Source organism: Eschrichtius robustus, chromosome 21 (assembly GCF_028021215.1).
Source record: "Eschrichtius robustus isolate mEscRob2 chromosome 21, mEscRob2.pri, whole genome shotgun sequence".
Classification (NCBI taxonomy): domain Eukaryota; kingdom Metazoa; phylum Chordata; class Mammalia; order Artiodactyla; family Eschrichtiidae; genus Eschrichtius; species Eschrichtius robustus.
The window spans coordinates 18,322,549-18,346,388 of NC_090844.1; the positions used below are offsets into that span (position 1 = coordinate 18,322,549).

Here is a 23,840-nt window from a genome sequence, read left to right on the forward strand (position 1 = left end):
TCCAGCTCCAGTGACTTGCTCAGGCACTGTACTCAGGCAAGGGCCACATGGGTGTTAGATTAAGCCTTTTGATAGATCACAATAATTCGTTTGCTTGCTTCCTTTTTAATGGCTGATTAGCTTTTGATGAGGATTCCTCTCTCTTCTCTTTCCTACCATGGAAAAGAATGATTGCATAGTTTCTCTTCTATGCTCCAGCCTCTGAAGAAAATACTAAGCTATTTAAGAGGTTTTCCAAGGGATTTTTATTGGCTCGTTACAGAGGAAAAATAGAAAATTAAATGGCTATTTATGTTATTTTTCCCTTCTCTTTTCACTAGGAGAGTAGAGGTAAATATTGAGTTAAACATAAACGCTAAGGGTAGAGGTTGTTACTGGAAGGAGTAAACTAATGTTAATCTCCGTTATGGAGAAAAACAGAATAGGCATCTGGTCACAGAAGCAGATACAGGACACAGGGGTAAAAAGCAATGGAAAAATTCTGGAAGGAGGGGGCGGTAAGATGAGAGAGCAGCTGAAGATGCTGCCAGACCAGCACCAACACGGGACCAGTCGGGTGAGAAAGGCTGAAGGACAAATACCAAGAACACTCTTACCCTCCACTGGAGATCAGCCCCTGGTCAAAGACAGGAGAAGGGAGTAGGAAATTGGGCTAAGACTGGAATACAAGGCAGCAATGAGTGGAAGAGAAAAGGAAAAAGAAAAATCGTAAATCCTTTAATGAGAAGGAAGGGGACTTCCTGTGGCAAAGAGCTGTCTGTGATTGGGTGGCTGATATGATAGAGACTGAGCATGCGTAACACCTCAGGATTGCTTGTCACCCACCCAGTGGAAAACATTTGACACATTTCAAACTTCCAGAGGATGTGTAAACAACAATAAGCATCTTCATACACTGAATATAATTTATTTTTTTATAGTGTAAAAATCATTCAAAATAGGGACTTCCCTGGTGGTCCAGTGGTAAAGAATCCGCCTTCCAATGCAGGCGACGTGGGTTCGATCCCTGGTGGGGGAATTAAGATCCCACATGCCGCGGGGCAACTAAGCCCACGGGCCACAACTACTGAGCTCGGGGGCCTCAACTAGAGAGCTCACGTGCCACAAACTACAGAGCCCACGTGCCCTGGAGCCTGTGACACAAGTAGTGAAGAGGAAACCCACACGCCACAACTAGAGAGAAGCCCGCGCGCCACAGTGAAATATCCTGCGTGCAGCAACGAAGACCCAACACAGCCAAAAAAAAAATCATTCAAAATACAGTACATGAGTATATACTTTATTAAAGTGAAAGCATAAAATTTTCACTCTTTTTTCTACAACAGTATTCTAAATAATGCAAAACATAAAAATATAAGCAATATTTAATTATTGATAAAATGTAGCCTGTAATATACATACCACCAAAAACTCCTTTTTATCCACCATCTCATTGCCATCGGTGTCAAACATGTTGAAAGCTATTCTAAAACCTGCATGTGGCTCTGCCGGAAAAGAACAGGAAAAGTATTTGTGAAATGAAAAAATGTTTTTAAAGTAAAAAAATCCACATTAATTGTAAACAATTATTCACATTCTATACAGAGATACTTTCTTTAACCAAGAAATTAAAAGCAACATGTTATTATTTAGTTAAATATAATAAAAGCTACATATAAGTATATATATTTCTGCTTCATAAATTAGCACATTTAGTAACACAATTGATAATACACTTTAAATCTACTTGTGTGATACCTGTTGCATAGCACTGACAGTAGAATTTGACTACCTTCCTTCCAAAGATAAATATTTCTTTCTTATCCAAAGTCTGTCAGTTGGTTTAAAAGGAAAATATCAGCTCATCACATTTGAAGTATTTTTAATATGTCAGCTACTTAGAGCAGAAGGAAAAATGAGAATATGACACAATGGATCAGTCTAAAATCTTGGGAAAATTATAATGGAAATAACCTGTGAAAAAATGTCAAGCATGAGAGATTACATATTTGGGTTTGAACTTCTAGAGGCTTCAAATACAGAAATATAAAATAAAGAGAGCTTGAATAATTAATTCCCCCCAAATACAAGGAACAACTCCTTTTCTGAGAAAATCAGACTTTCACACATTACGAACTGCCTTAATTGTATGAACCCTATAATGAGATTCAAAACTTCTCTTTTCACTTCTAAAGCATAAAGAAGAAAACTCGGACAGCAGAAAACTTGAACGTATCTTTCAAAGAGGAGCTCAGTGTACATGCCTTTTTCAAAACATTTGACCTTCTCTTTTAAGATGACTGGCAAAAAGTTTAAAAAGGACCTCTCACAGATACACTTGCCACTACCTGTTGTGAAATCGTGAACCCGGCAAAAGCAAAGCACACAGCCCTGCTTTCTTAACCAGTAATAGCTGTCTCTGAAAATAATGGAAATGAAAGCCAGTCTTTTTTTTTTTTTTTTTTGAAAGCCAGTCTTTTATGGAAGTTCATTTTTTTGCATGTATTTTAGGAATCTAGACTTACTTTCATTATCATTCACTTGAGAAAGAAATAAAAAGTTACACCATCTCTGATAACCAAGATTCAAGCTTTAAAAATATCTGAAGACACACAGAAAGAAGTCCTCACCAGCATTACTTGGAAGGGAATATTAAGTTAAAGTAATAAAAAGTAAAGGGGAGAAAACTATGGACAGGTAACATAGATTATCTAACCCACTTCCTGCCAGCCCTCTTTTCACATTTTTCTTGGTTCTAATCTAAACGACACCCGTAACTTTTCAATTCAAACTCTTAGTAGTTTCTAAGATGGGTCCTGAACTCCAAATGAAGATTCACAGCATCCAAAGATCCTACCCTTTCTGTAGTAAGCAAATACCACTATCTGTGTTTGCTCCAACATGCTTAAACCAACCCTGTCCCAGCTCAACAAGTGGCTTTCCTCACCAGTTTTGTTTTACTCGGACCCATCACTCTGCTGGTCCAGGTACTTACAACTTCTAATTTTGCACCTAAAGTTGTTCTAGCTAACAAGATAACTTTAAAACAAGTCTCTGAGACACTCCTTGGCACCCACTCCCCTAATTTCCACAGTGGCATTCCTCACTCACTGGAATCATCAGAATGGCTTTCCAGTCTGGGACAACCTCAGGCTGTCCTATAACTAACTGCACAGTACTTGCTTTTCTTCAGCACCAACACTTTAAATGACTTTGAGCCAGGAGAAAAAAAGCAAGAAAAAATATACAATTTTTGAAATACATATGTGTGCGAGCACACACACACACACACACACACACCCCAAATTTCCTGCAACAGAACTCCAACATTAACAGCATCCATTACTAAATTCAGAAATAACACAGTGGCTGGGAATTTTCTAATTACAGAAGTATAGGAATTTTAAGATTGGTTTCTAATGACACAGTTTTATTGATGTTCTTGTTTCCACACATCTCCATAAATCCCCACAACTGGAAATTCCACGAGCCACATTCTTTTATTCACTCCTTTCTTCACTCATTTGCCAATTATTTTCTGAGAGGCTACCATGTGAAAAGATAAAATCTTTGCCATCGTGGACCTTGCATTCAACTGTGGGGAGAGAGACAAATCATGTAAACCAGTAAATAAACACTTTCGAACAGTTTAAGTACTATGAAGAAAATAAAACATTGTAAAGGGATAAAAAGGGAGAGATGGAAGAGGGAGCTATTTGAGGGAGGATGGTCAAGTAAGGCTTCTCTAAGTCTTCATATTTCAAAGGAAACCTGAATGATTTTTATTATCCTGAGGATCTTTAGTAAAAGCACTGATGGTAGAGGGAGCAGAAAGTACGAGTTCCTGAGGTGAGAATTCAGGGAATAAAAAGGTCAGGTGGCTGGAGCACTGTGAACTATAGCATGTGAGTTCCTCCATTAAATGCAACGAAATTTAACTGAACACCTTAGTAAACCCTTCATATACTTCATAAGAATTGCTGTATATGAGAGGAAGATAATAAAGCTGTTGTAGGAGGTATGATGGGTCCTCTTATAGACTTACTAGTTAAAAGACCCATTCTTTCACACTAGTCTTGCAGAAAATGTGATTTGAATGAATGAGTGTAGCAGGAAATTTACAAATCACTACACATCCTGACCTTTAGGCTCCCATGTAGATCCAACCACAGGGATTGATATAGGATATTAAATGTATAATTTATGAGCATAATAATATTTATGGTTTTGACACTTGATAGTGCTATGCTTAGCATTTTCCACTGGCATTTAGACATGAATTTTGTAAAACAGCATGGATAGACCTAAACTGATTTTCAATAGTAAGAGAATATAAGAAGGATTTATTGGGACTTCCCTGGTGGCGCAGTGGTTAAGAATCTGCCTGCCAATGCAGGGATCACAGGTTCGAGCCCTGGTCCGTGATGATCCCAAATGCCGCAGAGCAACTGAGCCCGTGCACCACAACTACTGAGGCTGCGCTCTAGAGCTCGTGAGCCACTACTACTGAAGCCCATGTGCCTAGAGCCCGTGCTCCGCAACGAGAGAAGCCACCGCGATGAGAAGCCTGCGCACCGCAACAAAGAGTAGCCCCCGCTCGCCGCAACTAGAGAAAGCCCGCGCGCAGCAACGAAGACCTAATGCAGCCAAAAATAAATAAATAAATTTTAAAAAGATTTATTTCCCAAGATTATGCTTGAGAAAGAAAACTGTATCCAGAAATAGATTTAATGAGTATACTTACTTGTTAAAATACATAAAAGAAAAAGATATTCTGTGTAAGAAATCACACCTAGAAGAAAAATAGTATTAGTTATGCTATATATAAAATATTACTTTCTCTTCATATTTATCAAGTAAAGTATTATTCTTATAATAGCAGTAATATTTATAAAGAACTTAGAGTTTTAAAGAAGATGCTAAATATTGTTTTAAATGAGACTAAACTATTACTACAAAATCAGAGTGAAAGAAACAATAAATAAATTTTACATTGTTTCACATGCCTCTGTAGAAACCCATACAAAAATCACATTAATGCTTCCAGATATACTGGCACAAAAGCAAAATTATCAATAATGTTTACATATATCTGTAAATTTTAAATGTGTTGCTAGCTTTCAAGGTATGAATCTAACATAAAATAAAAACGTTGGAAATGGTTAACACTGTAAAGTGCTTAATTACTTCTTAGTAACCCTTGAATAAAACATTTAGATGTTCTTGCTTAGAGATTTGACTTCTTATTGCATTCAAAAAACACAACTCTATAGTTATTACTTTTCTGCTTTCAAGTTATCATTCATTATTCTTGATAAGCTTCATGCTTCTATTAAATGTAACCTAAGAAGTTTCAATTTTTACAGAAAGCTTACACTTTCTGTATATTGCATCCTGAGTTCTCTGTAATCTCATAAACTTTCAAAGGAGTTTGTTTGGACTACATAAAAACATACATTCTGTTACTCAAATTCTTGCCTTTGGATTATAACACCCAAAACTAGAATTAATCGCTTAATTGTTTTTCCAAGTGTATCCTGAGAAAATGAAAATCAGAAATAAGCCAATAACACTTATCCAGATACCAGACAGCCCTCATGTTTGGTAAAAGGGTATAACAATCCTTAAAATAATCAGATCGTGAACTTTAAAACTCCACTTTACCTGATGTTCTTTGAGGCTACCCTCTTTGTTACAGAACAAAGGATGAGGAGTCACTGTCAGGCAGTTTGTCAGAAGATGTGAAGGGACCGAGCTAGGAGGCCCTGAAAGCATTCCCGTCTTCTGTTTATACTAGAATATTGTGACCTATAGACATAGTTCTGGTTGATTGCCATGAACGTTATGGGAGAAAGATTCTGGAATGGTCAACGTATATAAAGATACAATACCTAGATTCCATAGGGATCCCTCAAAAAAAAAAAAAAAAAGCTCTGGAAATGGGCTCTGTATCTCCACAACCCCATCTCACTGACTGTTGCTCTGACTTGGTGGAATGCACAAGAGGTGCTGGTTAGTATAAAGAAGTTTAATATATGCTTTACGTCTTTTACTTGCTAATCAACTCACGATTCCCCTCACTGAAGGATTACAAAACAGTGAGAGTCCTGATGATGATTATCATGGTAAGCACTTGTCTGAAGTACTAAGTGGTTTTTGAGGTGGTATAATCCACAGGGAAGAAAAACAAAGTGAGCAACTCATGATATAATTTAATAAAAATGGTCAGGGACATATATACACTATTTGTGACCAACTAGAGGGGTGGGATAGGGAGGGTGGGAGGGAGGGGATATGGGGATATATATATATATACATATAGCTGATTCACTTTGTTATACAGCAGAAACTAACACAACATTGTAAAGCAATTATACTCCAGTAAAGATGTAAAAAAAAAAAGGTCAGGGAGAAGGGAAAATATTAGTAAACATGAACTGTAGATTCATAATGTTTTTAATTACAAAAATGGAAAACCATTAGATTAACCTTGCAATTTATTTTAAGGCCACCCAGGGTCAAAAATAAAATAATAATAAATGCTAAGCATATAGTAATGTTTCGATCCTTGGAAAAAGAGGCTCAGAAAGATGCTAACTAGGTTTCTGTTGAGAATTCAATTTTAAAAAATTCTAAGGAAAGTTCCTTAAAAGCATTACACTGTTTAGCTCCTATATCATGATATATTACAGTTAGCTATTATAACTAAGTCTATGTAATTCATGTTTTCATAAATGCTGCATACCAATTAAATTTTTCTAAAACTGCCTAACATTTTCTTGCTGGGTTATATTTTAAGCAGACAAAATTCATTTGTAAATTAGTTTTCAATAGTTCTAAAAACTTAGCTTTACAATTCCTCTTCCACCTAATCTCTTTATAAAAAAGCAAGATTCTCTGTAACTCTCTACTTTACCTAACCCTATGGTTCTAAAACTTCTTGGGTACACGGATTACCTTGATAATCCCATCACTATGACATAGATCTGCACTGTTCTACAGTGTAGCCATTGGCCACATGGGGCTATTTAAATTTAAAATAATTAAAAGTAGATGAAATTAAAAATTCAGTTCCTCAGATACAGTAACCCCATTTCAGGTAATCAATAGCCACATTTGGCTCGTGGCTACCATACGGACATTCCCATCACTGCACATGGTTCTATTGGGTAGCACTGAATAGATCATCTCCCCCCGAAAAAAATATGCAAATATGCATACAATTTAAGTAGGATTAGGACCTGCCTAAACCTATGGCTTCCAGATTTAACCCTCCCCGTAACTAAAAAGAATTTCCTTCTTCCATGCATTTATCTTTCTTGGATTATATTTGATCCAATTGCATTTTCCCATGAGAGGTATTAAAGAAATATTTTTTACATTCACCAATTTACCTCATCATTCCGAGCTTTGAATTTTCCTGATCCTATCATTCCACCCGAAGATTTGCATGGCAATCTTTAAGACAACTTCCAGAAAAAAATTTCTAAGAACTTTTAAGACACCATGGCTCAGATTTCACAAAGATTTAAAAAACCCTAGTTATGAAAAGCCTACAGTTAAAGACAAGGTGTCTCCTCCTTCCAGAGTCCATAAGAACCAGGTAGAAGCAATCTGAATTTCTAATTCTACTTAGGCAAAAATATATGGATTATAACTAATCCTTTAAAGTATTTATCTTCACATTAGAGTAAATATATTATTTTCAAACCAATATTGGTTGAAATTGATGAAAAAAAGGTAAGTTTAGATAATTGCTTTATATTGTTATTTTGTATACTCTTATATTTGAATATGAAAATATATATTTCTAAGAAACATTCCTTTTTAAGATTAAAGAGAGTTTATTAATTAGTTTCTGCTATAAACATTTATAAAAAGTACAATGTAAAAGAAAATTGCAATAAAAGCTATATAATTTGATTGCAAGGACATGTATGAATTAACGAGTTAACGTATATATAGGTATGGGTAATACGGTAAGTTGAAATAGGTGGATATTGCAGTGAGTGTTGTTTTTAAAAGAAACATGTTCAAATTGTGCAACCAAAAGATATATCCAATAAGCTTTTCATATTGATTAAATTTAAGAAAATCTGCAATTCCCTGGAAGTAAAAGGAAAGAAGAAAAATAGACATTTGGAAATCAGTATTTTTGAAAAATGCTTTCTGTGGGTAAATATAACATATACTTCTCAATATGGTTAAAAAGGTTTTTTTAACTATAAAAGTTCACTTTGTTGTAAAAAGTGTGGAAGATATGAATAGTGTATATAAAAAGTAACATAAAAACCACCCTTAATCCCACTGCCGAGAAACAATCATTATTAATTTTTTGGTGTTTTTCTTTTCAGTTTTTTTTCCATGTACATAGACACATATGTAATTGTAAAATTATTTAAGCATGAGGAAAATATGTATAAATAGTATAAATAATATAGTATCAATATTAAAATACATAAATACTAAAGTTAACTTACCTCTTTCTTTAAGATTTCGAAATAGCTTTGATGATCCTTTCCAAACTGGTGGTGTTTCTGATAGCATTTGATTTAATTCCTATGACATAAGGTATCATAATGCTGATTAACTGGTAAACCACTTACTTATAAAATAGACCAAAAATATTTAAATGCCTATGCAAAAAAAATTCTCTGCTTAGAAGACGTGAGACATGACTGTATTTATACTATTTTATCTGTAGTTCATTCAACCATAAAACCCAATATTTGCCCACAGTCCAAATGTAAAAATAAGTGATAAAGATGCTACATTAAATTCAATTAGAGCTACCAAAAATTTCAGATAAACTTAATAATTGGAGAAATACATATATATATGATAATCTAATTAAGATAAAACAGTGAACTTAAGTTCTGGAGCCAGTTAGAAAAGGATGGTTCTGTGGAAGCCACAGGAAAAGGTGTACTTCCTAATACAGGTCACATATGATCACTAAGCTTCACATACTGTTTTCTGTAGCCCTCTTGGATTTAGGGGATTTTGTGGTAGATGAAGTAACTGGGCAACAGATTATGCTGGGGAAGAATGAAGAGTATTTTAATAGTGACTCAAAGAATGATGACCTCAGATGAAGCGGGATGACAGGGTATTGAGTTACTGTGTCCACTGCTGCAATTTTTTTTTTTCTAATTTTAACTTAAATATTCAGTAAAGAATACACACTTCAATTGCTGGTTAGCCAGCTTTTCTTTTTTTTTTTTTAATCAAGCTGAGGGGGGACTATTTTGGAAAATTTAAACATTTGATTCATTGCCCAGATACTAGAACGATTTTGTATTTAGTACACATACTGTGTTAAAAATAAGTTAAAATTATAATTAGGTTAACTGTGAAAAAATTATTAAAGGATTTGGTGAGATAACTTGAAATAATTTGAAATTAAAAAATTAGTCTGGGGCTTCCATGGTGGCGCAGTGGTTAAGAATCCACCTGCCAATGCAAGGGACACGGGTTCGAGCCCTGGTCTGGGAAGATCCCACATGCCGCGGAGTAACTAAGCCTGTGTGCCACAACTACTGAGCCTGAGCTCTAGAGCCTGCAAGCCACAACTACTGAGCCCACGTGCCACAACTACTGAAGCCGCACGCCTAGAGCCCGTGCTCCGCAACAAAAGAAGCCACGACAATGAGAAGCCCGTGCACTGCAACGAAGAGTAGCCCCGGCTAGCCGCAACTAGAGAAAGCCCGCGTGCAGCAATGCAGACCCAATGCAGCCAAAAATAAATAAATAAATAAATTTATTTTAAAAAGAAAAAAGAAAAATTACTCTGCTAAGTAACATACTGAAAAAAAAATAGAAATGACTTCTTTTCCAGATCAGACTCTTGCTACTCAAAATGTGGTTCCCCAATGGCCCAGGCATGATCACCGGGGAGCTTGTTAGAAATGCAGAATCTCAGATCCCATCCCTGGCCTCCTGAACCAGAATCAATTTTTAACAGGATCTCCAGGTGATTTTTATGCACATTCAAGTTTGAGAAGCACTTTAGACAAATCCTTCCTGATGTAGTTGTACCTAAAAAAGCTCTGTGACATTTATAAACCATCTTTTTCATTATAGAGCTGGGTTAGCAGGCAAATAAGGAATCTCTGGGATGCCAAAGGCAGGAGAGGTATTTGTAGGGGATTTATAGACACCCTGAAGCCTGTCTGTGAATCCTTGCTCTCATTTCCTTCACAGTGTTATTTCCGCACTGCAGGTAACAGATGCTGCCAGGTGCTCAGCAGTGTCTGACTAGGGTAGCAATTCACATATGACTAATAATGAGAAGCTAGGATATTTAACGTTTAAGCAATAGTAAACTCATAAACATTTTTGTTAGAGCAGGAGATTAAAAAATATTAATATCTTGAGTACATTTTATATACTTTCATTTATACTGTCTCTATTATATAAATATTACCATCTCCATTTTAACTGTTCCCATGTATTCAACTCATTTCTTCTACTTAAACTCAGCTAAAATTTAAGACCAAAAAAATCATAGCTACCTTTTACTGAGTGTCCCCTATATGCTTGGCAATGGGCTAATACATATCTCATTTAATTCTTAAAAATAATCCTCATTATGCATATTTTACCATGTCTTAAAGAAGATAAGTAACTCACCCGGGATTACACAACTAGTAAATGACTGTCCAGATGCTTACTGAGTCTAAGCAGTTTATTTTTGTAATAATTTAGTTCCTTGTCTGGTCTAGATCATCCAGTTGACACACTAATCTTGTTTTGTGTCAACTTCAGGGACTTTTTTTTCTTAATTTGATTTTTTATATTGACATATAGTTGATTTACAATATTATATTAGTTGCAGGTGTACAGCAAAGTGAGTCAGTTATACATATACATATATCCATTCTTTTTCAGATTCTTTTCCCATATAGGTTATAACAGAGTATTGAGTAGAGTTCACTGCAGTGGAGGCTAGGGACTTTTAAGTTTTATTAAAAACTGTATTTCCACTCAGGCGGGAATCTCTCTCCCCACTCCCAGTGCCTACCTTTGTCTCTTATAGGTAGTAGTGTTGTATGATAAAGAATCTGATTGGCCTTTGTCCCTGGTTCCTGGGAAGAAGACTATATCCTCGCATCACACCAAAGTTTATGCTGAGGAGATGACTCAGGATGGGGGGCTGACCTTCAAAAACAACCCCGTGATTCAAGGGTTGGGGCTTTGAGCTAGCCCGACCCCTGGGGAGGGGAGAGGAAAGGGACTGGAGATTGAATTCAACCATGTGGCCAATGATTCAATCAATCACACCTATGCAATGAAACCCCCAATAAAAACTCTGGACACCAAACTCAGTGGAGCTTTCAGGTTGGTGAACACATGGGTGTGCCAGGAGGGTGACATACCCTGATCCCTCAGGGAGAGGGCACAGAAGCTGTGTTTGGAACTCTCCTATACCTTGCTGTATGTGTCTCTCCATTTGGCTGGCCTTGACTTGTTCCCTTATAATGATAATTATAAACTATAATTCTACGTGTAGAACGTTCCTGAGTTCTATGAGTCAGTCTAACAAATTATCAAACTTGAGGGGAGTTGTGGGAACTCTCTGAATTTGTAGCCAGTTGGTCAGTGTGGGTGGTCCCGGATCCCTTGAGTCGCAGCTGGCATCTGAAATGAGGGCCACCTTTTTGGGAAACGGGTCCTTAAATCTGTGGGGTCTGATGCTAACTCTGGGTGATCAGTGTCAGAACTGTATTGCAGTATTGCAAGTAGGGACTAAATAAATATTTGCTGGATTGAATTCATTTACCTAGAATTATAGATGCCTTTTAAAGGCTTTATACAATTTTCCTGAGTACAATTTTTATAATTATATACGTAATACATATGTTATAGGAAAATTAGTAAGTGCAGAAAATAAAACCAGATTGTAATCCAGGGATGAACCACAATTAAAAATTTTATTTAATCTCCTTTTAATCTAATTCTCTATCTAGGCATATTTGTACAGTATTTTTGTCATTCTTGTTGCAAATATTAAATCATTTTCTGCATACTGTTTTGTAACTTACTCTTTGCATTAATATGTCATGAGCATATTTTCCTGCCAAATTGTTTACCTGAAAGAGATATTGCTTATGTAGGTTATATCTATCAATATTTAATGCATGTGGAAATAGAAATGATACATTTTTAGAACACAAAAACACACAAGCACATATTCTATTAGTTCTCAGAGTGATGATGTCATCACTCATCATGCAGCCTCTGGAAAACTCCACTGTACACTTGCGAGAGAATGAGAGTAACAGAACAAGTATCTTCTCAGTATTATTATGAAAACAGTCTTGACTCCATGGACCCCCAAAAAGGTCTTTGCACGTTAAGAAAGACCAGTTTATATTATTTTGCAATTTGCTGTTTTACTCAAACTCATGTTTTTTAGGTTTATTCATGTTGATACACACATCTCTTGCGTATTTATTCATCTTAGCTCTATATTACTGTATTGTCCTTCATATGCCTATTTCACATTCTTTTATTAATTCCTCTACTGATTGACATTTATATTGTTTCTAATTTTTTTAGGACTCCTCGTATAAGCATACAAGTGTTTCTCTTGTAAACATACCTAGAAGTAGAATTTTTGATACGCACTAGATAGGGCCAAATTTCTCTCAAAAGAGCATATACCAATTTACATTCCCACCGGATTCCTCCTTCTCCTTGTCCTTGCTAATTACTGGTATTGTTAGATTTCTAGAACCTGACAATCTGATGGGTGTGAACTAGCATCAGATCATTGGTTTAATTTGCATATCCCTGATTACTAGTGAGGTTGAGCTCCTTTACATATATTTATTGGCCCTTCTGGCGATGTCCGCCCATTATTTTCTTATTATCTTTTTTATATTGATTTACAGGAGTTCTATATGACTACAAGACACTTAGCCTTTTCTGTTAATAATGGGTTGGCCAAAAAGTTTGTTCTGGTTTTTCATATCTTAAGAAAACCCGAACGAACTTTTTAGCCAACCCAATATGTTACAAGCATATTCTCTCATCTGTCATACATCTTTTAACATTGTTGACACTGTCTTTTGGTGTGCCAAAATTTTTAATATTTAATTTAGCAAAATTTGCCAATAATCTCTTTTGAGTTTAGCTTTATATATCTTTTATATATGTACAAATCACATTTATATACATATACATCACATAAATATATATATATAAAAATAGCGTGCGGGACTTTCCTGGTGGTCCAGTGGCTAAGACTCCATGCTTCCAATGCAGGGGCCCCGGGTTTGATCCCTGGTCAGGGAACTTGATCCCACATGCCACAACTAAGACCCGGTGCAGCCAAATAAATAAATAAATATTTTAAAAATAAATAAATAAAATAAAATAGTGTGCATGCATACATATACCAAGAGCTTTAACCTACCTGCTTGGAAAGTGACTTCCATGTTTTAGCAACTATAATAAACATAAAAAATTAGATAATACTTCATGTAATGTATATCAAAATTCAGTAACCATCTACAATCATAACTCATAACACTGACTTTTATATCTAAAAGGCAAAGGTTTTTTTAATCTCAAGATTTAGACCTATGTATGTTATGCATTATGTATTTGTTTCATGTACTATAAACTACTTAAATAATATCAGTGGAATAGAAAACACATTTTCCATAATCATTATCTTACTTTGGGGATTTCTGGATTTATAAAGTAAGTTAACTTACTCCATGTTAAACATCCTATGGGCTTAAAACACAAACAATGATATTCATTAAACACTGATGTTAGAATATAAAATATTAACATAGAGAAATTATAATTTTAAGGTGTTACCCATGATCTCTGCTGTGTTAGTATCTCTGATTATACTTCAAAGGTCAGGTCTCTCTAGAGTGAAGGGGAAGGGTAGGGGCAAAGAGAAAAAAAGATCAAGGAGAGAACAGGTAATGTGATAGAGAGACTCTTGGCCTGTTTTCCATTCTTCTCCCCTAAGAATGTCATAGTTGAATAAAATACCTGAGATCACTTTCTTTTTCTCATTTCTCCTCACATCCCTGAAGATCTCAAACACTATAAATCTTATAATATTAAAATAAATACATAGTCAATATTGCTGTTTCCTTGCTCAGATTTGAACACTGTGAATATCTAATGCTTGTCCAAGAATTATCTCCAGGTTTGTACGTGATTAAATCCTATAACACAGCTGCATTAGGAACTAGTAAATATCAACTATTTCAGCGACATTACAATAATGACAACCAATAATTTTTCTACATGGCAATGTGGCCACTTCTGTATAGTTAACCATAGTTAACGTAAACAATATATCAAATTCAAGATTATAAGACAGGCATGTTTTGCTTAACTTTCTCTTTTTTAAGCGATGTAATAAGTCATTTTAAGATCAAAAGGGAAAAACTATGTTCTAAAATTTGGCAAACTGATTTTTATGAAGATAGTTTTCTTCTCTATGTAGCAACAACATCCTTTCTTTACCCAAGACAGTTTATATGCAAACATGTAATCAAGTTTAAAATCAAGATTGTAATCAAGATTAAAATCACAGGTCTATACGGTAGAATTCAGCATTTAACCTTAATTATAATACTTTACACATTCATTTCATAGATATCCTCCTTTACGTAATGAACACAACAATGTAAATAATACTTATTATTCTGTTGCTTTTGAAATATAGCAGTAAGAAAAGAAGAAAAATAAATGGCACAAAAGTACATGCACATGCTCTTATGCAATGCTCAGAAGCTATTTATCAAAAGAGGAAGTTAGACACTCTTGAGTTTTGTAGGGTTTATGAGATTTCCAGGGTAAATTATTCACAAAAGACATATTCATTCTGCCGGATATGTCACCATGTTCAGTATTATTGGCTTTTTTTTTAAATAAAACTAAAGAGCCATTAAGATTGTTCTTCAAAGGATTTTCTGATTTTCTAAATTCCTTATTTCACATGAAGTTACTGCATATATAAATATAAGGCAAAGAGGGACTTCATTCTTTTGGATATATTTTATTTCTTAAGCTATAGGTTGATGTTTTCATTATATTTTTAATATTTTTATGTATGTCTGAAATTTTTTAACTTAAAATTAAATAATACTTGAAGCTATATGAAAATAATTACTTATTTTAGTTCTAGATGAACAGTTTACCTCTTAGGTTCTATTTAAGTGGGTAAAACAAGAAATTTTCTTGATTTCAAACACAAAGTTACAATCAACAATCAGATGTGTATCTCAATTGACATTTATTTGAACTATAATTATTAAGCAAATGTTTACATAGCATACCATTTGCCTGTTGATGTTGCCATAAAATTATATTAAAGATTTTTTTAAATAATGGTTATGAATTCAGGTGATAATGACGACGATGACAATGACAGCTAGCAATGTTTATTAAGTGCTTATTGCATGTCAGATATTACACTAAACATAACTGATCTCATTCAATCCTTAAAAAACCTCATAAGGCTGTTAGTTTTACTTTTATAAATGACGAAACAAAAGATTAAGTAACTTAGGTTCTCAAAGCTCATAAATGAATGCCAAGGTCTAAACACAAGTCAAATTTCAATATGCTATTTTGATATGTATATGATTTAATATTCAGTCTATGAAGCATACTTTCTTTTTTGAGGTAAATATTTCTTTTTAAAACCCTACAGTTTTAAAAAAGTTTTTACAAATATCTTGATCTTTAGTTGCCATTCTTAATCATGTCTTAAAAGTGTTGGTTAGAAATTAACTGATATTAATTTGTGGTTGTTAAATATCCTGTGTTTATACTGGAAACTAGTTTTTTCCCTGCAAGTGATAGTTTTGGAATATCTATCAAAAGAATCACAGCTAAAATTATTTCCAAAAAGCAAAAATCCAACAGTAGGCTTCCAGTGAATACATTATGAAGATAAAAATAAAGAAAATAATGAATTAAAAAATTTCAAACTATGAAATTTTAAATCATTAAGCATTACTTAAAGGATAACTTCTCAAATATGTTTGACAACAGTTACAGAATTTGATGCAAAAGTACCATTTGATATTGTAAGAGATATATTAATAGTTTTATCAAATCTATACTAAAAATAAATATAAAAATCCACACTGTACAAAAACAATTAAACAAAAATGTATGGAACACGTATATACCTACTTATGTATAAGGGTCTTTTCTATGTACAAAGTCCCTATACTCAGGAAACGTACAATATTATAGGAGGACAAAAAATACAGAAACAACCAATTCCAAGGCAGAATATGGTTATCTGGCACATGGTAAGTACTCAATAAATATTTCTTGAAGGAAGGGGGAGGGAGGGGGGGAGGGAACGGGAACCAAAAAAGCATAGAGAGAGACAATTCTTACCACAGACTTCAAATTTTCCAAAAATGAGCCCTACTTAAACTCTAGCCTTTTGTATCACTACTGTCACCTTTATTCTCCTACTATTCCACCTCCCTAGGCAATCTCATCCATACACATTGCACTAATTACCAATCATGTACCGATGAATCCCAGACACACACCTCTTCCCAGTCCTCCCCCCGATCTCCAATGGAAATAATCCAAAGCATCAAAAATTAATTCATTAAAAGCTAATGTGTGAAGTAGCCAATTTGTCAAATTACTGAAGATTGAATTTTTTGAACTTTTATACATTTTTCTTTCACCTCACAGTTACCTTTTTTTGTTGTTGAGAATGCTTAAGATCTGTTCTCTTAGCAAGTTTTAATTATACAATGCTGTACAATATTATCGACTACAGTCACCATGCTATCCATTAGACCTTGAGGATTTATTTTAAGTTTGGTTTTGCCATAACTCTATCTCTGAAGAAGAGATGGCTATAACTGTTCTAACCTAACTTGAGGCATTCATTTGACAGTTTCAAGCAGATTATCAAACAACTAATTATTTGGTATGTTGATTTTCAGTGAATTGAAATCAATGATCAAGAGCTAGATCCTACTGCCTCCTTGATATCTCCTCTTTTACATATCTGAGGCATTTAACTACATCATGTCCAAAACTGAAGTTGTGATTTTTCCCTTTAATGCCAGTCCCTACTGCCATCCATCCAGTTAAGCCAACCAGAAATCCTTAGTACTCACTACTCCATCATTACCATTGCCACCATTGTTAGAAGCTTTTGAGGCTTGGACAAGAGTCTCCTCTCTGATCTGCTCATGGCCACTCTGGACCTCTGTAATCTGTCTCCACCCTGAGATCTTTCAGAACACAATATAATCATGGCAGGCACCTGTTGAAAACAAGACAACAGGCCCAAAATGGAGTTGCCTATGCTAAGCCCCATGTCACCCAACTGAGACTTAATTACAGTGTCAGTTCTCTCCCACATGGAATCTTAAACCAGTCATCAGGAATCACCTGATCAGCAGCAGTTAGGTCATCTGTCTGATAGACCCCTACCATCTCCTGAAGGCACGTGACCTCACAATAACCAACCTGCTTTTTTTTGCCTATTATAACTTACTTGTTCCTGCTTCCTTCCGCCTATAAAAGGCCTTTCATTTTGTACAGCTCCTCAGAGCTCCTTTATATCTGCTAGATTGGATGCTGCTCAATTCATGAATCGTTGAATAAAGCCAATAAGATCTTTAAAATTTACTTAGTTGAATTTGGTTTTTTAATACACCAAATTCTCCTGCAGCTTAAACCACTACCACAATTTTCCATTACTTTTAGGATAAAAACAAAAATGTTTAGTATCAGCTTACAGACTCTGAATGATTTGGCCCTACCCCACATACCCATATTCCACATACCATATTCCTCCTTGCTCTTTGCACTTAGAGCCACCCAGATCTTTTTTCCACTCCTCAAATGTATCACACTCCTTCTTGCACACGCTGTTTCTTCTGCTGAAATTCTCCACTCCCAATTTCCCATTTACCTAGCTAGCTCTTATGATTCATATTTCATGGTGATATTTATTTCCCCAAGGAAGATTTCTCTGAGCTACCTGACTAGGTCACTTCTCAAAAATACACTCTCATAGAATCAAGAAACTTTCTTTCATGGCACTGAGTTATAATTTGTTGTTTATATGTAAATTTTGTTGATCAGTGTTGGCTTCCTCCACCAGACTGCAAGCACCATGAGGGTGGAGAACATTTACCTTTCGTTCCCCTCACCACTGTATCTCCAGTGCCTAGTGCAGTGCCTGGCATTTGATAGCTGTCCTTGACTACATGTCATTTAATATTCTGTGAGATGAAATGGGAAGGGTGCATAAAAACACTTCTGCTGCCTTCCAAAGTACTATGGTTGCCTTGAGAAAAAGTACTCTGTGATTATTTGAGTTGTGAACTGAACTAGTTCCTTTTTTTCATGGAACCCAATTTTTACTTGAAAGAATAACTGACAAATTATGGTTATTGAGACCTGGGTATTTGGCAGACATTTTTGTACAAATGAACAAAGTTGCTTCTTGCTTAAATAAAACTGACAGTGTTTGTTGTTAATGATAACATTTGAGATTTCAAGTAAAAATCAGAATATTGGAAAACTTGTATACACCACGAATTTGACAGCTTTCCAATAAGTAAAAACTTTTCTGATGAGATTATGACAATATTAGTGAATGTGACTTTTAAAAAATATTGTGTAATGAAATATGTCAACATTTGGAAGATCTGCATAATTTAATAAAACAACATTTTCCAGTTGATCTTGCAAGATTATATAAGGGAAAAAGATCCATTCAAAGTGTAATGTAGGCCAATGTATTTTAACAAAACAGATAACAAAAAAGTTTCAAAATCCACACTGCAACTAAACTTTAAGAAACTACCATTAGCCAAGTATTGATACAGTACCAAAGAAGAATATCTACAATTATCTAAAAGACTACTGAAATACTCTTCCCTTTTCCTACTTCTATATTTGTGAGGCAGATTTTGTTCAGATACTTCCTGAAAAACAATACATTGCAACAAATTGAACACAGAAGCAGATATGAGAATCCAGATGGCTTCTATTAAGTCAGACATTAAAGTAACTTTGCAAGAATGTACATAATGCCCCAAAATTTGAGAACCACTGCTCTAACACATGGAAAGGTGAAAAACAATTAACTTATATTTACACTGCAGGAGCCATGACATATTCAGAAGAGATATGGTAAGAATTTTTGTCCAGGTCTAACTGGAGCCAGCCCTCTGAGTTATTCTGTTTAGACTGGATATAAGAACTGACTTGGCAGAGTAAGAACCTATTATAAAGAGTAAGGTAGTGTTTAGTTGGATGTACTGAGAAAGAGGAAACAATAGAAATTTCTGAAAACAGAAAAGATACCAGTAGGAGTTGATAAGAAATATTAGTCTGGTAACACTGTAGAGCATAGTATCTTTTGAAACACCACATTGCTTGCTTAGTTGTTCTGAAAACTTATACTGCTCCACATTTTTACAAACTAGAGACAAGAGAAAAATCTTATAAAATTATTGAGATAACTGAAGAAATATACTTACATTTGGGCTCATCTGTTGTAACAGCCAAAATAAAATCATATGGAGTCATGAATAACTGCCCTTCACATTCTACAGTCGCAAACAAACGAAATCGCTTTTCCCGAGATGTTGCATAGAGATCTAGGTCTTCAATGTCTGTTCTGCCAACAGCAACCTAAAGTAAAGAAAGCAAGTAAGTCTGGACTGTGTGAAGTAACACCTCCTTTTAGAAGATAAATGTTTTCAATTATGTTGAGAGTGAATTAACAGAATAAATGAAAAAGTGTGAAAATATTGTCTTCTGGAGAACTTAATCATATTATAAATAATTACCCACATGAATAAAATGAACTAATGTTCAAAAGATCCTACAATGAATATCATTAAGGTTCTGAAGACTTTACACTGGCACTTTGAAGGACCTGTGATCTATTTCTTCAGTTTCAGTCTCACAGAACATTAAATTTCTGACCTAGTAGTTTCTTCAGAAGGAACACCAACACTTGCTGAATGCCTACTATGTACTCTCTATATAGGCTTATTTATTTAATAAGAACTCTTTTCATTGTAGTCTATTAATCTTCTAAAAGCAGAAAGGGAAAGCCTGATAGGCTGTTCATGGCGACCACTAAGGAAACCACTTAGTGGTAGAGCTTAGATTCAAACTGAAGTTGCTAAGTCTAGATCACTACAGTAGAGTTACCACCAATGTTCACTCTGAATTCTACCTAAGGTTAAGATGGGCAGAATCAAGAGTGTGTGTATATGGGGGGAAGGGGATCTCCTTTTGTCTTACTTAAAGATCTTTCCTTGTAGATAAATAATTTCTCACTATTATTTATTTTCTCTCTGAACTATAACAAATTTTTTAATAAAATGATTTTTGCCTGATTCCATAGTTACTATATATAATTTAGAAGACAGAATTTAAAATTTTATAGACATAATTGTTTTTGTTTTCTTTTTTTGGCAAAAAATTGGGGTTATACTATGCTGTTCAGTAATCTGATCCTTTTTACTTATTAACGCATTTTTGACCAGAGACGTATTATGGCTACAAAATCCTCCAGTCAATAATGTGTTAATATATCATGTGTCATTTTCCCATGTCACTAAATAGTCTAGTAGACCATTTTTAGTAACTATAAAATATTTAATGGTAAATGTTTGTAGCCTAACACAATTAATGAATTCTAACTGGTTGACTATTTAGGTAATTCATAGTACTTTACTATTATAAAACAATGTTATAACGACCAGCCTTGAAAATATTTAAATATATCTACAAGTAGTTCCTTGGGGTAAACTCCTAGGAGTAAACTTGATTGGTCAAACAAAATCATTTCATACATATTATCAAACTGCCTCCAGGGAGTTTATAGCAATTTACATGACTAGCAACAATATAAAAATTGTATTTTCACACATTTCGTAAAAAATTATTTTATATCAGAAAGAAATTCTTATTTAGGATGACAAGCTTAATCTCTTTATTGTCTCTTCTATGTCTACTAAGTCACTATGCAAATTATGTTCAAATTGTCAAAATTATTTAAACATCTAATATTTTGAGAAGTTTTATCAAACAAACCATAAGAACTTTCAGTAAGGAAACTACATTTTGTATTTCTAAGTTACACCTTACTAAATGAAAAGCCAGGCAAATGAGTAATCTTTTTCCACTGTTCTGAAGACTAAGACTTTTCAAAACATTACAGAAGTAGTCAAATAAAAAATTAAAAAGAAAAATTTTAATGCCATTTTTTAGTGGCATGTATAAATAGGGAGAATCTACAATCTCAGCCCTTAAGGAATATACAATCTATATGGAGGGACAAAACACTACTTGGAGAGACAAAAGGTACAAACGTGGAAAAGAGAATAAGTCAAGTTAGAGTAAATAGAAGAAAAGCACAATAGATTGAGGTTAATATGAAGGCTTCAGGAAGAAGAAAATATGAATTTTAACGTCAGGAAGAGATATGAGCATTCTAGGTTTACACGGCATATTTGAAGATGGTAAGAGTCTTCCTGGAACAGAACATTTGCATTCATGTAAAAGGGTAGGTAAACTGATAACAATTTCTGAAGGCAAGACTAAAGCACCAGGATTTAATCTGACAGAAAGCAAATGGCTTTAGGAGATTCTTAAGTGGAACAATGACACAAAGAAAATGGTGCTTTAGAAAGATAAAGCAACCTGGTACCAGACATAAGCTAGCTCAGCAGTATATTAATAGCAATACTCAGGTAATCCATTTGTATTGGGAAGTTATTTTGGCTCTACCATGGGTAAGGAGACACTCAATCACTCAGTGTCAATAACAAGCGATAATCTCCCTGAATACTCCTCCCTGAATATTCCCCAGGGATCAATCTACCATCTTAAGTCCCCTTCTGCATATATATCCCAGCGCTTTCTTCTTCCTCTTTGGGCAGGGAAACCAATACTGTCTGTGACCACAGTTTACTCTCCTGCTTTCTTCTTGCTAAGCCATTTCCTTGGACCTAGGTGGCCCCAATCAACCATGACTCATCTCCACTGAATTTCCTGGAGGACCACTGAGTGGGGAGCACTCACTGCTTCTGCACCACAATCTGAAGTCATGTTTCAATCTAACATCCAGAACCACAATTTTTGCCTATTTCCTATGACCTAATATGGACTTGATCTGTGACTTCTGCCCTTACCTGGTGCTGCCATTACTGCTCATGAGGTGTCTGTGTTTTCTCATCAAACTTTCCTTCCTTAAGCCCAGTCCCAGCACGCCAAAGCTGCTTGACCGCTGCAGCTGGGAATCTGATCCACCTGTGAGCTGATGCTGACAACTCCTCTTTCTCCTTAATGTCTACTAACAATCAATTAATGAAGCCTGTGGTTCTCCCTCTAATTTCTCACATCCACCCACTGTTACTACCTTTGTTTAAGCACTCACTACTTCCCTAAAATTTTACAGTAATGGACTATGGTTTTTGCCTCTAATCCATCCTATATTAAGAGAAAGAAAGAAAAAAAAGGCAGAACTGTGGAACAATTTGTATTCTTTAAACACCCAAGGAACGGTATCAGAAGAAATCTGAGTTCAAGGCTGTCACTAAAACTCCCCTGTATGTATGAGTTCTACCTCTTGTTGCCTTAGCAAAAGTACCCATCATTTTTGATAATGGCACTAGGTGCCTACTGGTCTGTTTATCACCTTAAAAGAAGGTGTGGGGAGGAGTTTGGGAATGGTTTGTGCCCCAGACAAAAAAATATATATCCTAAAAGGGAAGAATAGGATTTACATAAAAAAGAGATAACCAAAGCCTTGGTGCTTAAATGGGCTTCCTGCTACTGCAGTTGTGTTGCCTCCTCCATTGCCTCTGATCAATGTAGTGTAATAAATCACATAGTGTAATAATACACCCGGGAACTGCTCAAATGAACCATGGACCTGTAGAAAGTAAAAAACAATTTTCTCATGAGATCACAGTAAACTGGCCTGATCCTAGAACAGTCTAGTTATCATCAACTGGGAGGACTGAGCTCATCTGGCTGGAGGATGGGATGGGATAGAGAGCAGAACAGGAAATCAATACTTGGTTTTTTTTTTTTTATTAATTAATTAATTTTAATTTTTGTCTGCATTGGGTCTTCGTTGCTGCGCTCGGGCTTTCTCTAGTTGAGGTGAGCACACAGGCTTAGTTGCTCTGCGGCATGTGGGATCCTCCTGGACCAGGGATCGAACCTGTGTTCCCTGCATTGGTAGGTGGACTCCCAACCACTGCGCCACCAGGGAAGTCCCTGGGTTGGTTTTTACACTTTCTGTTCTCTTACACTGACTGATTTGCCTGTTCATACTCAAATGCCATACTGCTTTAATTGCTATAGCTTTTGATTATGTTTCTGACATTAGGTAAAGCAAGACTCTATCTTACTGTCAATCTTTTAAAAATATTTGTGCTGATTGATATGCAATTTTTTCTTCTAAGTGAACTGTGAAATTAAGATGTCAAGTTCTGTTTTTAAAACCCCACTGAGGGACTTCCCTGCAGTCCAGTGGTTAAAACCACAATTCCAATGCAGGGGGTGTGGTCAGGGAACTAAGATCCCACATGCCACGCAGTGTGGCCAAAATAAATAAATAAATCCCACTGATATTTTGTTTGGGAGGACATTGAATTTTGGTGTAATTTAGGATGACTTGATTTTTCTCAACTGGGAACACGGATGTCTATTTATTCAGGTCGTCAACTACATCTTTCAGTAAAGTTTTACAGTTTTCTCATATAAGTTTTAAAAAAATTTTGGTAGATTTACTCATACATTTCATAGTTTCTGTGTAATTGTGAATGGAACCTTTTATTGCTATTATATTTTCA

The 23,840-nt window shown here is 35.1% G+C and overlaps 1 protein-coding gene across 3 annotated transcripts in view; it reads right to left on the minus strand.

Annotated features, from left to right (window-relative positions):
* Window positions 1-23,840, minus strand: part of MICU3 (mitochondrial calcium uptake family member 3) — a 96,924-nt gene that overhangs the window by 35,857 nt on the left and 37,227 nt on the right. For all 3 annotated transcript variants that reach the window (XM_068532010.1, XM_068532009.1, XM_068532008.1), the window contains exons 2-6: window positions 19,500-19,653; window positions 13,400-13,431; window positions 8,460-8,538; window positions 4,724-4,771; window positions 1,402-1,484 (exon numbers count right to left, since the gene is read on the minus strand). In XM_068532010.1, the coding sequence (XP_068388111.1) occupies window positions 1,402-1,484; window positions 4,724-4,771; window positions 8,460-8,538; window positions 13,400-13,431; window positions 19,500-19,653 (396 nt within the window). The remainder of the gene's footprint in view (window positions 1-1,401; window positions 1,485-4,723; window positions 4,772-8,459; window positions 8,539-13,399; window positions 13,432-19,499; window positions 19,654-23,840) is intronic.